The following is a 19,926-nucleotide window of genomic DNA, read 5'->3' on the forward strand; positions in this document are numbered from 1 at the left end:
AACTGCTCCACTATATAGATAGGATTTTGTTTTTGACACATCAGATACTTACTTGGTTAACTGTATTTGCCAAAAAATCTCACTCTTCCTTGTCCACTTTTCCCTTGTCTGTAGTTAACTGTTTGATTGTGTTTGTAGAGCCAAGTACCATCTGTAATACTTAGAACATAATGGTTGACTATGGCCTCAATCGTTAGAATAATAACTGATTGTTCATTTTGGTTGTTTTTTGCGGTGTTAGGGATTCAACCCTCGTCTTGTAGAATCCCCAGCTCAGTAACTGTTAACGTCATTTTATTATGATCGTTACATTTAGCGGATTTACTACTGAAAATAAGAGGTTGAGTGTCAGGCCTCGCTCGTTTTGACCTCGGAAATAGAAATGCTACCTTGCATTACATTCATTTTTGTATTTTCAGTCCGCAATACCATAATGCCGCCACTCTCAACCCAAGCAGCTCTAATTAGCCCCGCCTCCGGAGCTGCAGCTACCTGGTTTGGCACAGCCCAGCTGGTTCCTAACCAGAGGCGGAAGAGCGGGATCTAAGCGCTGATTGGCTGGCTGGGGCGCAGTTTGATGGCGTCAGGCTATAGCGCGACTGTCTAGGCCGCGGACCTTTGGAGACGGCTACCTGAGAGTGATGGGGTGGTGGCCGGAACGTGGCATGGCTTTGGGCAGTGAAGGCTCCAGTCCTCTCTACTCTTCGCCATGAGTTTCCTAATCGATTCCAGCATCATGATTACCTCCCAAGTGAGTTACCTACTTCCTCCCCCAACCTTCATTGGGTCTCCCTTCCCGAACGCGCTGCGGGCTGGCCCGGGTTTCAATCCTCTCTTGCGGCTCGCGCCTGCCGCACCAGTCCCCACAACCCAAGGACAAGGTGGGGTCTGCTGCATCCACCTCCCACCGCTCGGGTTCTCTTAAGCTGGCCTCGGCGTCCAGAGCCAGGGCCTTGAGAGGAGAGCGAACGGCCCCAAAGCTCCCCGAAGCTTCCGGACTGTGTTGCTGAACCAGGGGTTGGGGAAAGTGAGTCTTCGGGCGCAGTTATGCGGCGCGCCAATCAGGGCTGAAAACTGCAGACACGTGTGACCTGTTCAGTTCCTGTCGGATCCTGAGTCCGAGCGCAGAGAGGTATTTGCCTCCCTTGTGTAAAGTATTGAGGTTTAGTGAACGCACTGACACCTCTCACTTTATCCTCTACTTGCTAATTACCCTTTTCGGGTCCTTTTCCGACTATCATTTCTTCTCATTTGGGCACATTCATTCATAGTCAGCATTTACCTACCATTTTGTAAAGCTCTGGGAGTACACACATACATAAGGCACACTCTCTGCCCTCTAGAACCTTCATCTAGTGAACCTCTTGCTTTTACCGTGTCATTTGTTGTTGGTCTATTTTTTCTCTGGCTTTTATCAAAGCAGTGATATTTAAGTGCTTATAAGTTTATTTTTTAAGATCCTGTATTGTCCGTACGTGTATACTCGGTTCCAAATGAAAGCAGTCAAAACAGTTGTTGGCTGGCTGTTACCATTTGTAGATGCTCCAGATTCCCCCACCAAATTACACAATAATTTAAAGTATTCTTAGTTATTCGTTCTACAAATGACAAGTGAAAGAAATAATTCCTTTGAGTGCTTAATGTGTAAATTAAATTTTGGGGTCTCGATGCCGCTTTTGTACTGCTTCCTCCTAATGCTTCTGTCTGTAGCGTGCAGGACTTCCTCTTGAAAACTTTTATAAAATTTAAAAATAATGAACCAAAGAAAAGCCATTCATAGGCCCACCACTCTAATACACTTAACTTTTTCCGTTTTTAAGATTTACTATCATTTATATTATGTCTATTTTTATTGATATATTCAAATATTTTGGTGTACAAAAATCTGGACATGTGGTTTTCTTGAAACCATTTTAAAGCTTCCCATTACCTCTGATGACAATACAATACAGAGTTATTTTTAGCCTTACTACCAATTCAAGAAAAATATTTAAGCTTCAATTTTTTTATTTAGAATTAAAATAAGAATACTAATAGAAAATTGGCATTGCATTGCAGCTTCTAAGATTTTTAACATGGTCATAAGTGAAAAGTTGAACCAAGAAAGTAGCTTTCTAATCTTTTGTGACTTAATTTTATATACTTTTAATTTTCATACACATATTCATGTGAAATACTAAGTTTAACTGTCTAATGTGCTCAGAACTAAAAACTGAAGAGTCCTTTGCATCAAATGTTCTTTGTCCAAGTACTTATGTGGCTACTTTACCATCTTTTAGGTATCAGTAAGGCTTCACCTGACCTCTAATCCTCAACAAAAGTAGCCTTTCATTCTGGCCACCTGTTTTCTCTGTTAGTTTTCTTTTCACATTTATCAGTGTTTTTTGTGTGTTTGCTTGTTATCTGTAGACACACTTAAGTCCAAAGTGTCATCTTTTCTCTCCTGTATTCCCTAGTGTCTAGATCAGTTGCTGGTCCATAGTGGAAGCCTAGAAAGTACTGTGTTAAGTTTAGTGAAAAGTTCTTTACTAGGTAGATTATTTACCTTCAAAGCAAACCCCACACACACACACTTCCTTGTGTGTGTGCACGCACATGCTTCTGTGTGTGTACTGAAAGGCTTATTTGAAGTGAAATCAGAAGTCTGAGGACACATATCTCAACTTGTCAGCCTTGGACAACATCTTAGTGTAGCAGTCGTTCACACCACAGAAAGAAGCTCAAGCTCTTTAATGTGGCTTATAGAGTTCCTTAGGTTGAACCCTAGCATCAAGCTCTTCAGTCTTGACTATCACCTTATCTTCACTTCACTTTAGGCTTCTAAACTTCTTTTTGTTCCCTAGCCTGTCTATGTTATATGCCACTAGATTTCCACTCTTCTCTCTTTTTAGACATTTTCCTCCAATATCTCTTCCCTTCTTTCTCCTGACAAATTCCTGTCCAACCTTCAGATCTCATCTTGAACAACCAAGAAGCCTCCCCTAACCTAGATTAAATATTCCTGTACGTGCTGCCGTAATGTCCTACACCCACTTCCCTTATAACCATGCTGCCATATTGTTTTGTAATTACTTGTTTATCTCCTCCTTAGATTATAAAACTCCTAGAAAACAGCATTCATGTTTTATTATTCACTATTCTATCACTAGACCCTGACACATATTATGCACCAAGAAATATTTGTTGAATGAGTAAAGGGTGAATAAATGATTCAACAGAAGTGTTTTTCCAGTTGGTCTTTAATAACTATACTAATAACTTTTTCTTTACTCTATAGCAAATTTTTCAATCTAGAGGTCATTTTTGTAAAAGCAACTATTATCCAACATATATTTGACCCCTCTGTACAATCATAAGACTTATCATCTTGATAGTTCAGCTGGTATTTCAAGTCCCTTGATGACTCTACTCATCCAGAATGGAGCCAATTGGGAAAATTGTCTCTTGCATTTACTCTGATATATAAAGAAAGAAAGACAGACAGAGAATGGGAATGGCTGTGTCTTCATTTGCTCACAGTTACTTTAATTAAATTTTAAATGTTGTTTATTCTCAAGTCATCAAGCATTGGATTTTTTGTGTTTGTGTTTTTTGTTTTTGTTTTTAGATAGGGTTTCCCTATGCTCACATTGAACTCACTTTGTAGCCCAAGCTAGTCTCAACTCACAATGATCCTCCTGCCTCAGTTTCCCAAGGTCTGGAATTATAAGCATGCACCACCATGCCCATCTTAGGTATAGTAGGGTTTTAAATTATCTGCATGTAAACATGGAAGGAATCCAGCCAGAAAGCTATAGTTCCAGGTGTGATTTGAGACAGGGAGGAAGCAAATCAACTAAAGCTGGAACCCTAGCCTTAACCCTCAGGGCCATTGCTTTGTCTCAAAAAAGTCTTCGGCATTTTCTTTTAAATGGCAAATTTTTCTCTTCAGTGCAGGGAAGAGCCACTGTGCAGGTTAAAATAACTCAAAAAGAAAAGGTTCTTCCCTCTTGTTCTCCAAAATCAGAGGCTATTATGGTTTGTGTTTAGATACCAATCCTTGGAAGCCTCAGATGGCCATAGGTAGGACTTTTCAGAGGTAGCCAGATCTAAAGTGTGTGCTGCTGGGATCAAGGACTTGATTCTGAGATTGTTTCATGGTGCAGTGCTAGGTTTAGGGTATGAGCAACTATCTGCCCTAAAATACAAAGGTACAAGGGACAGAAAGAGCCCTGGTCATGGCTTGTGTTGGTGCCTGCTGCCCACCATGAACTATTTCTTCTCTGTGATGCCCCTCTCTCTTGCCACCCAGCTGTGGAGCCAGCAAATTATAGACTGAAACCTACAAACTGTGAGTCAAAATAAACCTTTCTTTCTTCCTTTAACTTTGGGTATTTTGTGTCAGCAACAAGAGAAAAGTAACTGAGCATCTTAGCATATAAAGCTAGTTAAGAAAGGTAAAGTTGGTGGCAGTTGATATAAGCTCATGTAAGTCCTAAGCCTTTTCATTAGTGCCACCCACACCCAGGACGGGGCACCCTTACTCTTAGCCAGCTACGTGATTACATGCAAGCTTTAAACCTATTTATTGGTACCACTCATACTCAGATGGACCACCCTTAATTCTAGCATTTGACCCTTAATCCCAGCATCACATAATCCAAGTAACACCTAGGGTGGGACACATATCCTAGCATCATACCAAAACAGAAACAAAGAAAATAAAGCCATTTACTAAATTGAAGTAAGTGGAGACCAGATTATATTCTAAAAGTAATAGCAAAATACAACAAACACACTGACAACAAGAACCCAAAAGATCACAAGAAGCTAGAAAAAACAAAAGCCTACATTCCTTCTTCCCATCTCCACTAGAGGACCAGGAGGCCCCTCCCTGACACCTTGAGGAGAGTCCCCCAGTTCCTGACCCAGGGGAAAGAGTGAGGCAAGGAAGGAGAGAAAGAAAGCCTCGTGAAAAAAAACAAAAATTGTATCCAAAACGGCCTTACCCGTTCTCCAATGCCTGAACTTTACTCCTAACTGTATGCATTAAAATATCTATAGCTCCTTCTAAAAGTGGCTAAGAACCAAGCATGGTGGTGCATGCCTATAATCCCAGCACTCAGGAAGTTGAGACAGGAAGACTGTCATGAGTTTGAGGCCAGCATGGGCTACCTAAGCAAGTTCAAGCCCAGCCTGCACTACATAGCAAGACTCTGTCTCAAAAGAAAGAAAGAAGTAAAAGTAAAGAGTGAGGGGGAACCTGGCTCTGTAGAATGAGACTGGGCGAAGTAAAAGGAAAAAGCAAGAGAAAATTGAGGCTTACTTGGCATTCTCTGCGAGTATAAAGGAGAAAGACAACATTCAGGGATGATGGCACATTACAGGTTCTAGAGAAAAGTCAACACAACTGAGATTAAGTTGTTTACCTATGCATGTAGTAATGGATATTGGAAGGCAGATGAATTTGATGTTGCTTTAATCGCTTATACCTATGTCTGGGTAGGTAAAAGCAGGATAAACCAGATGCTGGTGGCTCTTCTGCTAGTTAAGAGGCAAGAGCCCCTTGGCTGCCCATATGCTAAACGAACTCTGTGTCTGTTTGTCATGCATCCTTATTGACCCCAGGGGTTGGAGGAACAAACTAGTAGCAGAGCTAGTTCCATTCAAGTGGTGCCTGCAGTCAGGAGGAGTAGGCTGGTTCCCCACAGGTGGTGCCTGGGAAAGAGACCTACGGCCAGTGGACCAGGACAATCTGCTACAACCCTGGAGGATGCAGGATGGGCTACTGTGAGGAAAGCCATGATAGCAAGTCTTACAGAGTTTATAATAAAGAGAAATCAGACTTGCAAAATATTGTGGTTCTTTGATAAGTACAGAGTAGGATAGAATTATTTCAAAAGCACAGTTTATTCAGGATGGAGAAGGCCTTTCAGAGGGTGCAATATAAGACCTATGGGATTATTAAGTACAAAAAACAGAAGTTCTTCTAGGGGAAAGCAGAGTTCTCTGTATGAAAGAATGTGTGTAAGAACAGAGGAAGCTCCATGTGACTAAAAATGTCTAGTAGGCAGGAGGGCAAAAGAGGCTGGAGTCACTGTGCTCAGGAGTTTACAGTCAGTAGGGTGACCTGAAAGAATTTTTTTCATAAAAACCCAGCCAATACAAGTAAAAAAGAATTGTGTCAGAGCATGTGTGTGTGTGTGTAGAAGGTTCTATTTACTAATGAAAAACCAGCTTTGTCAGCTATCACATGGCTACTGTCTGTGCTGCCAGTTTGAATGAAAACTGACAAAAGCAGGATCCTGCAGTCTCAGATGAAAACTACTTTGTGTAGATTAATGGTGGAGAAGTCAACAAAGCTTTCTGAAGGAAAAACACATTAAAAAAAAACTAGTCTTTCTACTGTTCATCTATTTTTGTCTCAATTTATTCCCTTGATGTTTGTTTTACTTCGTTTTGTTTTGTTTTGTTTTGTTTTGTTTTGTTTTTTGAGACAGTCTCACCAAGTATTTGAGGCTGGCCTTGAACTCACAGCACTTCTCCCACCTCAGCCGCTTGAGTGCTGGGATTACAGACATGTGCCACCACACCCTGAAATTGTAATTTTTAAAAATTATTTGCAAACAAGGATCATCCATAATAAGTTTCAGAGTCCTTGTTTGTTTGCTAACTATTCCAGCTCACAAAATAATTTTTCATAAGACTAGGAAAATATGTACATGCTTCCTTTTCTGTCTAACTTAAAACACATTCTATGGCATGAATAACGTGAAAGATCTAAGAGCATTTCAAACATCTCTTTCCAAATTATAAGTGGTTTTCATCCTTAATCTCTGAAATAATGTCTAGGTGATCTTTTATTATAAAATACTGTCTAATAAGATGTATGTTGACATTCTTTGTTCTTTCTCCTTTAGATATGTTTTTTTGGATTTGGGTGGCTTTTCTTCATGCGCCAGTTGTTTAAGGACTATGAGGTAAGAATAGATCATTATGTTCTACCTATATGAATTGAAATACTTTTAAAAAGAAGACACGGTTATACCCATATTAAACAAAGATCATGTTAACTTCCAAGACAGCAAGTTTTTACCAAATAATGACTGTAACTATGAAACTGAAGAATATGATTAGGCTTGCTAGATTTAATGACAAAAAATTCAAGTCACAGTCCACAAGTTAAGTGCAAGGAATGTCATATCTGTCATAACTGGACATACACCCAACAACAGACAGCTACTTTTTGGGAGAGTAATGGGTGTATGTGGGTGTGTGTGTGTGTGTGTGTGTGTGTTTCCCCCCTTCAGTCCCTGGAATTGAACTCAGGATCTCATGCTTGTCAGACAGGAACTGTGCTGCTGAGCTGTATCCCCACCCCTAAGTATAATGTCTTATAAATGTTCTTTTTCATTTGTCTTTTAGCTTTGATTTACTAATTTTTTCTTCAAAAAAGTTTTATCTTTTATTAAATACTTCCCTTTGTATTTGTCCAATCCAAATGCTATTTTTAAAATGTTAATGTGTTAGGTATGAACACATTGGGTTTTAGGAATTTTTTTTTTAGTGCATATAGAAATACAGAATAATGAGACTGGTATATGTATATAACATTTCAATTTTTTTAATACCGTGGAACTCTTTTTTTTCTCCCCTTTCCCACAATCCTCTTCCACATCTTTAAAAGTCTACTTTCTGGTTGCCTTTATCTTATTTTTTTTAGATTGCTCATAGAAGAAAAACCATATTGTAGGAATTACTAATCTTACATTTTAAGTTACTATTAAAATCTCAAAGCTGACCTGGTTCCTATTGTAGGCCTTGGATTCAGAAAGTCTTCACCCTAGACTGAATGTATTCTGATTCTTTTTATTTAGTAATAAGATCAATGGTTATAGATTACCTTTGGACCATTTCAGTTACATTAAACCTCCCTAGGAAGTTTGTGTAGTTGTCAGAAAGCTCAGAATTCTGGAGATTCTGTTCCATTCAATACTTTAACTCTTCCCAGGTAAGATTCCTGAACTGATCCAAAATATTTTTAACTGCGTTAGGAATTCATGTAATACTTCTGACTTTTTTTTTTCATCTTCTTGTGCTTTAATTATCAGCTCACAATTTCAAGCAAAGAAATGACTGACTTCTAGTCTCTTTTTGGCTTTTACTAGGTGAGGCAGTATGTTGTACAGGTGATCTTCTCTGTGACTTTTGCATTTTCTTGCACCATGTTTGAGCTTATCATCTTTGAAATCTTAGGAGTACTGAACAGCAGGTGAGTAAGAGTACTGAATAACTCCAATGTGTTTCCATAACTGCAAATGTGGGTCCCAGCAACTGTAAATATAGGTCCCAGCCATCCAGTAACTGGTTTGGCAAAGATTCTGAATGAGGTACTGGGGAAAAAATGACCATTGAAGTAAGACTGAGAAACTAGGTCCCAGGCTCCCTTCAAGAGAAGCTTTATTTTTCTCAGGCTGTTTTCAGACTGAATCTCAATAATGGCCCTTTACATTGTTTTGTGGGTTTGAAAATCTACCTGAAAAGATCAGAATTCCTCAGAAATATGTAACTCTACCCCTTACCAAATAACAGGTTTGCTAGTTTACTAAACAGTCTATCCAAAATATTTCTTGCCTGTTAAACTATAAGCTTCAATTTTTTCAGGCCAGCATCTGTACGTGGAGTTCATCAGCTGTGCAATGTTAGCTTGTATTATACATTTTTTTCTTTGCAGTGCTGAGAATTGAACCCAGGACCTTTGCACTGAGTTATATCCCCCATCCTTTTTTTTAGGGAAGTGAGGGAGAAGGTCTCACTCAAACTTGCAGCCCTCCTGACTCAGCTTCCCCAAGTGCTGGGATTATAGATATGAGCCACCTTGGCTACTCTACTGTACTTTATCACCACATGGAACAATCTTTTTGCAAAGGAAGTGATCTAAGTGTATAATACATATGGCTAGTTGCAAAATATTGAAAGATTAGAAAAAGTTGATAATTTTGGTTTCATCACAGCACTTAACATGTAGAACTGTGTGGTAAAACAAGTACATATTCTGAATTTTGTTTAAAGCTTATTTAACAATTCATATTTTTTTCATGAATGGATATAGATCTACAAGCCAATATTTTATATGCTAGTTATTAAATTTTATTATCAAAGTCTTCCTGTTTCACTACTATCTAAGCAGAGGTTGTCAAACTCTTCGACAAAGGGCTAGATAATAAATATTTTAGGCTTTGTGGGCCACAGGGTTTCTTCTATCACAGCTGTTCAACTCTACTATTGTAATTAAAAAGCAAGCATAAACAATAAATAAGCAAATGGGCATGACTGTGCTTTAGTAAATTTTTGTAAAAATTGGTAGCCAGGGTAGTTTGCTGACTATCAATCTAAATAGTTTTAGAATAGGTTATGGCTCAGATAGTCTAAAATCATACTGTTTTTGGTAGATTATGTCCCTCAACTTTTAACTCATAATCAGTACTCCTGTAAAGTAAGAAACATCAATGATGCTTTGGTGTATATTTTTTAGATATCTTGAATAGTTATCTTAAAAGAGTAACAACTAGCATTGCCAAAAAATGGCTTTTCTTCAGGCACTTTCTGGGGATTGGGTCTTTTTAGGCTAAAATATGTCCATGGTTACATCTATTCTTTTTGCTCACATTGATGCCCAACCATGGACCTTGATCATGTATTATATCTGTGCATTGACAGAATTCAGAATAGTTTTCAAAAGAGATTCTTGGTCATAATAGTATTCCTTTGACTTACCTCTGAGTGGAGCTTGTATTGCCTGCTTTTCAAATATAGAATCTAGTTAGGTTTACTTTTTTTTTTTTTTTTTTTTTTGTCTTTTTCATTTTTATCGGTACCAGGGATTGAACTCACGACTGCCTGCATGCAAGGCAGGTGCTTATGCCGCTGAGCTAAATCTCCAGCCCCCTAGGTTCACTTTTAATTGGCAATACAAATTACACCACTTGTCATTTAAAATTCACTGCCTCCCAGTATCGATCTTTCAGAAGCCGAGCTAAAATACTATGTACAATTACCTGGAGGATGTGCAGCATGTTTGCCTCGCTACATGCACTTAACTGAGCTAATCCACATAAGCAGAAAGCTGTGAATATAACTAGACTGAATGGTTTGATTTCCTCTGGAGTATTCTTTACTGCATGATTCTTTTTATGATGCCTGTCATCCCTACTAAGAGGGGAATAGTAAGAAACAGTCCTCTGTAACTCACCGAGGCTTGTTTTGAAAGGTTGTTATTCAGGATGTTGTTAGTTTCCCTCACACATTTTCCTTATGAAGTATTTGGAGAAATTTCATTGTTGGTAATAATTCAGTAATAATAATTATGCATCTTTTGAGAATAATGGTTTATTTTCTTACATTATGATTTTAGCTAACCTATGGCAGTGGGGATGGAGGGTCAACTTGATTAGTTTTACGTTTCATCTACAAGATTGGTCAAGCACACTTCTGGATATTTCTAAGGGGTCATGAAGTCTGATTTTGGGTACTGTATATGGTCATTGGCTCATCCCCTGATTTGCACTGTTCCCCTGCTCTACTTCCACAATCACTGTGAACTAAGCAGCTTTACTCTGCCATGCCCTTCCACCATGATGTTTCTGCCTTGAAATCCACTTGATCATGGACTGAATCCCCTTAAAATGTGAACCAAATTAATCCTCTAAGGTTTTGTATCAGTGACAGAAAAGTTGACTAATACATGATTGAATTATTTATTTCATAGTAAACACGAGAAAATGTAAAGCTAAATTTGTAGTCCACCTATATTAAGCCTGGCTCAATAATTTTTTCTACAATTCTGGAAAAGATGGACATATTTATGTTTGTGTGGAAAAGATGACAGCAGTTGTATTTATCACCTGATACAGAGTTTGCAAACAAAACCAAAATTTTGCCAGATGCCTCTGTTTGCAAATCAGATTGCTTGCAAATAAAAGTGTTTATGGACCGAAATACCACTGTATTTAATCTCTCCTTTACATTGTTCCTTTCCTTCATATGTCCTTATAGTTTATTTCCTCATCTTGTATTTTATGTAACCTTGTAAACCACTTCACTGCTCAGTCATTTTTTGAAACTCAGCCTAAGCTTAAAATCAGTAAATACAAAGGGCACTATCAAGAAGGTGAACAGACATCTCAAAAATGGAGGGAAATTTTTGCAAATCATCTATCTGGAAAGAGATTTGTGTCTAGAATATATTAATTATAATTTAATAGTAAAATCACAACCTATTTTTACAATGAGTAAAGAATCTGAATTCACATTTCTCTACAAATGATGTACAAATGACTGATAAGTACATGAAAGATATGTGAATCAGAACCACTAAAATTGCTATTACCAGAAGCTAGATGATAGATATTGTCTTAGCTGAGGAAAACTTGGAACCTTCATACACTGCTGGAAAAAATGTGAAATGATACAGCCACAATGGGAAATAGTTGCAGAGCCTCAAGGATTAGGTATGGATATATTGTATGATCCAGGAATTCCACTCCATTCCTACCTAAAGAGAAATGAAAACATGATTACACTAAAAGCTGTATAGAATATATGTAATATCACCATTTGTGATAACTAAAAAATGAAACCCAAACATTTATTGCCTAATGAATGATAAATAAGGGAATGAATAATATTCAACCATCAAAAAGAAATGAATGATGTTACAACATAGGTGACGTTTTCAAATATGCAAAGAGAAAGAAGATAATCAAGAAAGACATACATGATTCCATTCATATGAAATGTCCAGAATAGGGAGATCCATAAAAACAAATACTTTGGTTACTTTGATGGCTTCCTAAGTTTGGCAGGATTGGAAAGTGACTGCTAATGGTACAGGATTTCTTTTTGGAGTAGTAAAAGGTTCTGTAACTGATTATAGTTATGGTTGCACAGAATATGCTAAAAACCATTGCATTGTACACTTTAAATGTACTACCAATATCTCAAAGCTGTTATATAAGCGTATGTGCTAAAAATCTAATAAGATTTTATAAACATCAGTAAATATCTTGCAAATCAGCTGCTTAAGAATACAAAAGAAGTACTTCCAAACCTTTTTGTGATCGATTACTGTTAATATTTATTTTTCTTTAAATTTTATATTGGAGTAAGAGTCCTAGTAGTGAGTGAAGTAAGTCATTCTAGCAGAAATGGTGTGTGTGATGTTCACATTGCCTATGAATATAGCTGCACCATTAATACTCATGTTTCATTAGGGAAAGATGGACATATCTGCCTTTCAAAAATGTAGTTTTTGTCTCTACTAGTGAGTCAATAGTAACAGCCTAGATGGCTAATTTTATGAGGTATATTTAATATTGAGTTCAAAGGGCAGAGATCCTTTGGAAAGCTTATGACAATGAAAGTTGCTCCCTTTCTCACAGTGAAATTCTTTGACATTTATTTCAGCTCCCGTTATTTTCACTGGAAAATGAACCTATGTGTAATTCTGCTGATCTTAGTTTTCATGATACCTTTTTACATTGGCTATTTTTTCGTGAGCAACATCCGACTATGTGAGTACTTTGCCTTCTCACTTCACCACATAGATTGGGATGAAGATTTTGGGGGGCTGGGCTGTGGACAGCTTCAAACCTACCTTACGTTCAGAGCTGCTATTACTTGGATGTACCTCCTTGCATCTTAAAATGGTTACAAAAGGAATATGAACATTGAATGATTATTTGTCTTTCTACAGCTTTTTCAATGCTTCTACTCTTAATATTTCTTTTTAATTCAGTTGACATCTTAATTTTGTCCAAGTTTCTTTTATGGTGGGAAGGATACCTTCACTAAAAATTATATAATTCCATCATTCATTTACCAAGTGAAGAAGCCAACTAAATGTTAATTAACATAAGCTCATATTTTTATGGAGCAAGCTCTTTAATATGTTTTTGCTAACAGCCTTATTGCCTGTCTTAGTGCAAAAACAGCATTAAAAACTGGATAATTGTATCACTCATTTGCCAACTGAGAAAGTCAACTAAATATTAATTAGCATAATAAGCTCATATTTTTATGGAGCAAGCTCTTTAATGTTTTTGCTAACTGTCTTGTTTTTTCTCAGTGCATAAACAGCGACTGCCTTTTTCCTGTCTCTTATGGTTGACATTTATGTATTTCTTCTGGAAACTGGGAGATCCATTTCCCATTCTCAGCCCAAAACATGGTGAGTATATGGGGAAATGAGGAAATGAGAAGAGGGTTGATTAGTTTTCTAATTTTGAAAAAAAATATTTTTTTAACTTCTAGTTGTGGAAAATATGGCACATTTTTTTCTCTAAAATGTCTAATTTTTAACCAAATTTTCTCCTTCATTCTCAGGGGTATCAAATGCTGGTTTTGAAATAAACTTCTATATTCTAGAGGAGTTTTTGACCTTGACTTAGTGAAAACACTTCAAGGGTTTGAGAGACATAGAAAAAAGTTCTTAATTTAAATGCCCTGATATTAAGCAAAACTATGGGAATATATTTCTGTGTGCATTAGTCATCTTTCCATTATAATAACAAAATACTTGAGCTAATTACCTTAAAAAGAGGAAAAGTTTGTTTTGGCTCATAGTTTCGGAAGTGTTGGTACATAGTCACTTGGCCTGTTGATTTTGGGCCTGTGGTGTGATAATTTATCATGGTGAGGATGAATAGCAAAGGAAGCTACTTACTCATAGCAGTCAGGCAGTAAGAAAGGAAAGGCTGGCATCTCTGTTGCTTTAATCAGCATGCCCACCTGCAACCAGAAAACTTGCAACTAAACTCTTCTTCTTGAAAGGTCCACTTCCTTCCAAGAGTACCAGGAGCTTAAACACATGGGTCTTTGGGAAACAGTTATCCAAATCATAGTAGTACGTTTATTTGCACATGATGCATTAATAAGCTTTTATCAGATTCTCAAAGGTAAAATGGCTGTTGTTCAAATGGTGACAAAAATTATCTTTATGGTAGCATGAGTGTCTGTAGTCTCAATGATTTGGAAGACTTAGAAGGATTGCTTGAGACCATGAGTATGAGACAAGTCTGTGTAATACAGTAAGACCCTGCCCACCTCATTGGCTTTAGGGAAAACTTTTTTTTTCCTGTCCTAGGGATTGAATCTAGGGCCTTCACACTGAACTGCAACCCAGCCCTTTTTTAAGGTTTTTATTTTGAGAAAGGGTCTCACTAAATTGTCCAGACTGGGGTAAAACTTGTGATCTTCCTACCTCACAGCCTCCTAGATTGCTGGGATTATAGGCATTATCAAGCCTACAATACATTACCAAGCCCAGCTGGAAATGTATGTAAATAGGGAAAGAGATCTTACATAAAAACTTGCAATAGGTAAATAAAAACTTTCAAAAAAAAAATCAGTCTTTAACAACAAAAAACCCCTCATTTTAAACACAAGAAATTTGGCAGAATGAGCCCTAATTTCTGTGTTAAAAACAGTGAACAAAAGGTAGGGAGTTTTAGCTCACCAGCCTAATCGCCTGCCTGGCAAGCGTGAGGTCGTGAGTTCAATCCCTGGTACCAAAAAAAAAGTGAACAGAAATCCCTCATCTAACAAGTCCTTCCAGAACGTACTTCAGAAGTATATGTGAGTAAATGAAGTATATAACTTTCATCCCTCACTTTTTCTAAATTCCCTGGAAATATCCTGAAAGGGACATGTGGGGAAAGCTAAGGAGCTAGTTTCAATTTCAACCTTCCCTTTACTCTCCAACAATTAGACATTTTAGTTTTATGTTGAAATGTTCAAATGTCTTTAACCATCAAAGAAAAGTAAATAGGAAGAAAAGTTTAGACAGTATAGTAGCTAAGAAACAACTAGGCCTACATTGCTCCTTTGGAACTTTCCCAGGATTGTCCCAGTAACTAAAATGGTTTATTGATGTGGAAACCTCAGAAACTGTAAGATGTGAACTCTACGTACAATGATACACATGTCTGATCAGGTGCAGCTGCACATTCCTGTATCCCAGCTACTCGGGAGGCTGAGGCAAGAGAAACATAAGATGTTAGGCCTCCTAGGCAGCTTAGTGAAACTTTCTATTAAAATTGTAAAAATAGAATAAAAAGGGCTGGGACTGTAGCTCAATGATAGAATGCCCCTGGATTTGATCCCTATGTACACACCAAAAAAGGTCTGAAAGTACTTGTTTGTACAGTGCCTGAACCTAGCAAAGTTGGGAGGCATTCCGTAGTGGAAAAATGTAGACTGAGAAAACGTATAAGGTTAGAAGGAACGTATGTGAGCAGATGGCAGCAGTAAGATGGTCTCAGTCTCCTTACTCAGCTCTTTCTATGTGGAACTAGTAAATGGCATAGTAACACCCAATTCTTGGTAAAAGTGCTGGCATTAAGGAATAAGTAACCATGTTAAAGGGAATAAAAGTAAAAGGATGGGTTTTTTGTTGTGATTACTTAACCTCTCTATGCCTACATTTTTGAGTGATACTGTAACCCTGGTCAACAAATATTTGTCAAACACAAAGATTAATTAGATATAAATACTCTTTCATGAAAACCAAAGGATGTGTAGAAAGGAGAATCAACAGAATTTACATGAAGATTTATTTACTCATTTATTCCACCAGTATTTAGTGAGCATCTACTTAAGTCCTGGACATAAACCATGGACAAAATAAATTTGGTTTCTACCCTCATGGAATGTACAAATTCATGGGTAGGACTAGATAATAAGAGATAAATACAAGAATAATAATTGCCAGTTGTGGTCATCTTCATCAAGGCGCAAACTGTCTGCAATGATTGAGGATAATGCAGACGAGGATATCAAATTTAGTGCAAGTGATTAGATTTAACCTGTCTGAGGAAATAATATATAAACTGAGATTTAATGGAGGGTCCAGCAAGAAGGCACAGGAGACTTCGTGGAAAGCTGCAAATTAGAAAAAACCGTAGTATATTAAAGAGGAGTAAAAAATGTAATGGAGATGGAGGTGACATACATAATTTTTTTAAGTGGATAGACAGTTGATACTTTTTTGTAGAATAAGCAGTGCAAAAGAAGGAGAAAGTTCGGGGCGGGGATGATTTCAGTTTGAAGTATGTTGAACTTGAGTTGCCCATACACATCCAAGTCAAGTTTCAGTAAGCATTTAAATACAAAGTCAGGAGCTTAAGAGAAAGATACAGATATATTGATTCTTATGGAAAAAATTCTCTGAACCTGGAAAATTAGATATCATCAACTAAATGCTATTAGATAAAAAAAAAAACTAGAAAAATTGGAGCAATCACCCAAGGAAAAACGTGTAGACCTATGAAAGAGAGACAGAAAAAGCAACTAGAGAAGTAAAAGGGAAATCCTGGGGAAAGAGTGTTGTAAAAGCCATGAAGGGAAAATAATTTTATAAAGAAGGATCCAGTATCATAAAAGAATAAAGATAAACAATCTTCACTCAGCTCCACTGGTAGTCTCAGTAAGACTCGGCCCTCGCCCTTCGCCTTCGCCCATAGTGGGGGTGGGCCACTGAGCCTGTCTGTTCACATCCGCTTGGAAAAGTGGGGGCCAAACCCATGTCCTGTCCCCTCCTCCCAATACGAGAAAGTCTAGAGTGACTGCAAGAAATGATCCATTTCTATGAATACTGATTCAGAGCCTGAAGTAGGCCCCAGTGGTCCAGGTGACAAAAGAGATAGTTTCTTGCCAAACATACTGTTGCCTCCAGGAAGTTGCCAGTGAGTTGGAAATCTGTTAAAACTGTAAGGCCTTGTTGCTATAGACACTCAAGTGTCTGTGGTCAGAGAACCCATCAATGACAGAACCAAGCCATGCCAGAGAAGTTGTAAGAAAGAGTTCTTAATGTTTGAGTGGCCTCACCTAAGGCACTCTAGGGAAACTCAGAGTATAACCTTCAAACTTCCTTGTACTGTTAGTCCTGCTACTGTTCATGATCTCAGTAACCTGAGTTTTTGGAGCTTTGCTTTTATTTCCAAATAATGGTAGCTTCATCAAGAAAGAGACAGACACACAAAGGAAGAGATGGGGAGAATGGTTGGAAAATGTCATTGAATTTGCAAGCAGTAGAAACATTCTTGACCATAATGTTGTAAAAGTTAAGCATTGGAGCTAGGCTGTTTTTGAATCCTGATTCCACTTACTAGCTGTGTGGCCTTGACTCAGTTACTTAACCTCTCTATGCCTACATTTCCTCATTTGTAAGATTAAGCTGTCAATAAAATATGCCTCATAGGTTAAGAGGATTAAATTAGGAAGTATCTATGAAATGCTTAAAACAGTACCTAGAACATAACAGATACTTGATTAATGTTACCTGTTATATTGCTGATATGAGTACTAGTGAAAGCCATTGCATTCGGTGTAAAAGAATGAGATGAAAGCTGGCCACGGTGTTGCCTGCCTATAATCCCAGCACTCTGGAAACTGAGGCTGGTTTGAGAGTTTGGCGCCAGTTTGGCCTACCTAGCAAGACCGTGCATCAGAAAGAATGGGAGGGAAGCTGGACTGCAGTCAGTGGAGGAATGAACTGGAGGTTGAGGAAGAGGAGACCATTTCTTTTAAGAAACTTAGCTATTAAAGGTGAAATAAACAGGGATTGATACTACAGGTAAATGTAAGGCAAAGAACAGGCTTTTCCTAGGAAAAAAACTGGTGAAAAGATTTTAGAGACAACAGGATAGGGACTAGTGATGGGATAAGATTCTGGAAGATGCAAAGAGGATTGAACAAGGTCACCAACACAAGTAGAGATGTCTCAGCTTTGTTTTGTTCTAGTGAGGTTTTACATTTACTAAAAGTAAGAAAAGAAATGTGCTGTGCAGGGTGAGTTTGGGCCAACTAAAAGTAGAGTAGAAAAAAATGTACAGATTTTAGAAAGAGAGAGAAAAAAAACATGGCCAAAAGGGCCTTACCTCCTGGCTGGCTCTGCCAAATCTGTTACTGGGTTTCAGGATTCTGGAGGCTCATAGAGGTGGTTTCTAGATTCTTTCCAGCCTGAGCAAAGAATTGATCCAAACAAGCACAAAAGGTAGCAAGGTTTTACCTTTTTAAAGGTAGGAAAAGAAACATTCCACAGAACAAGTTTGGGCCGAGTAAAAGTTGGACAAAAAATATACTGCATAGCCTGAGAGTGGACTGCTGTGAAAGAGAACACAATAACCTAGAATTCTTAGCTTTGGTCACCATTTCATTCTGAGGGAAACAATTAAAGTTGATTGCAGATGTAAGTATTTACACTAGAGTGAAGAAAATACATGTCTAATAGCTTAGGTTTTTTTCCTAGAACCGGCATTGGCTAAAGAGAAGGACAAATGAGGGGAAAAGGGAGAGGTGACTGAAGGGGACAAAATAAGGATTACTTAGTAGGGTACGAGCTAAGACTGAAGACCATACATATGTGATGGCCCCAGTTCTAACAATGTAGACCAACTGTGTGGGTACTGCATTCTAGCAGTTATAGTCAGCCCAAGCATAGCCACAGAGAGCCAGAGCATTTGGTGTAGTCAGGGGATTGTAGATTCAGTATTTCTAAAGGAGACTAGGGTGGAAGATTGAGGGTCATGGTAAGAGAAGTTGAAGCAAGCAAGCCTGGAGTCCAAGCTAGCTAGGGGGAAACAATGAGAAGCCAGAGTTTGCCCTGAGCCACAGAGCCGGTGCCGCAAATGTAATGGAAGTAAAGGAGCAAAAGAACTTGAGTAGAAGGGGAGGCCCCTGCTCAAAAATGGAAGATTGGAATTTAAGTGTTCAAAACCAACAATGCCTGAATGGCCGTAAGAGTTGGCCATAAGAGTTGATGGCTGAAGTAAATTTTACCCTGAAAATAGGAATGAAAACTAGTGTCTTCCTGTGAAGCCAAACTTCCCAAGTTATCCTCTGGCGTTGCCTGCTCATTTATCCCAGCTACGTACCCTAGCAGCATTCACTTTAACTACTGAATTGATTTTCAGCATCCTCAAACAATAGGAAACAATTGATAATTAGAACACAACTGATAATCTACAATTCATGTATTTGCTTTTGAACTTCTCATCCATCTATAAATATAGCCCATTTATTAGATGCATTGTGTGTTTATTGAATGTAAAAAGGAATAAGCTGAAGAATATGGCCTAAAGGGGAAATATGTATATCAGGATTGTCTCAGAACAAGTATTACTTGCTATCTATGCTTTTCTAGATTTACTTTGCTAACTTTTTTTAGTCAGAGCTTTTACTAAAAGTGTTTTACTTTGAGTTCACACTGACTATAGTAAACTGTCATTGTTCCGTAGTTCTTGTTATTGCTTTACTATTACCATCACCCAGTAAAAGGGATGGTTCTGAAGCATATAAGATAAAGAAACTGTCAGTCAACATTTATATAGTTATCACAGAGAAGCTACACATTAATAATTAAAAATTGACTTGTATGAGTGAATTTTGTGTAATAGTTGATGTTTCTAGTAGTATTTCTTTCTGCAGTACAAACGAGCCATTTTATCTATGTTGCCTGGTGTTAATGTGCTTTGATGTTTTTAGGGATCTTGTCCATAGAACAGCTCATCAGCCGGGTAGGTGTAATTGGGGTGACTCTCATGGCTCTGCTTTCTGGATTTGGCGCTGTCAACTGCCCATACACATATATGTCCTACTTCCTCAGGTAATGTGCATTTTGTCTCTTTCCTTTTTCTTCCTCATTATTTGAATATATGTCATATTGTGCTACCACCTTTCCTACTTACATTTCAAATATATCAGATCTGTGATACTGCCTTTTTATTCTCTTCCTCTGTTCCTATGGGTAGTGACCTAAAAACTTGCTAAATAAGTCCTACCTCTTACATTGCTTGTGTTGTTTTCCCTACATTGATTTATTTTTTGAAGTGGAAAACTTTGTGCCCTCCCTCATCTTCACTTTCTAAAGGCACATTTCTGGTAGGCAGC

The 19,926-nt window shown here is 37.9% G+C and overlaps 1 protein-coding gene across 1 annotated transcript in view; it reads left to right on the forward strand.

Moving 5' to 3' along the window:
- Positions 1-567: 567 nt before the first annotated feature.
- Gpr89a (G protein-coupled receptor 89A) overlaps positions 568-19,926 on the forward strand; it is a 42,336-nt gene continuing 22,977 nt past the window's right edge. The window contains exons 1-6 of the mRNA XM_063256842.1: positions 568-751; positions 6,900-6,959; positions 8,148-8,251; positions 12,445-12,551; positions 13,106-13,207; positions 19,522-19,642. Of these exons, the coding sequence (XP_063112912.1) occupies positions 710-751; positions 6,900-6,959; positions 8,148-8,251; positions 12,445-12,551; positions 13,106-13,207; positions 19,522-19,642 (536 nt within the window). The 5' untranslated portion in view covers positions 568-709. The remainder of the gene's footprint in view (positions 752-6,899; positions 6,960-8,147; positions 8,252-12,444; positions 12,552-13,105; positions 13,208-19,521; positions 19,643-19,926) is intronic.

The sequence above is a fragment of the Cavia porcellus genome, unplaced genomic scaffold, assembly GCF_034190915.1.
Source record: "Cavia porcellus strain 051 isolate PalLab524CR breed Dunkin Hartley unplaced genomic scaffold, mCavPor4.1 scaffold_1, whole genome shotgun sequence".
NCBI lineage: Eukaryota > Metazoa > Chordata > Mammalia > Rodentia > Caviidae > Cavia > Cavia porcellus.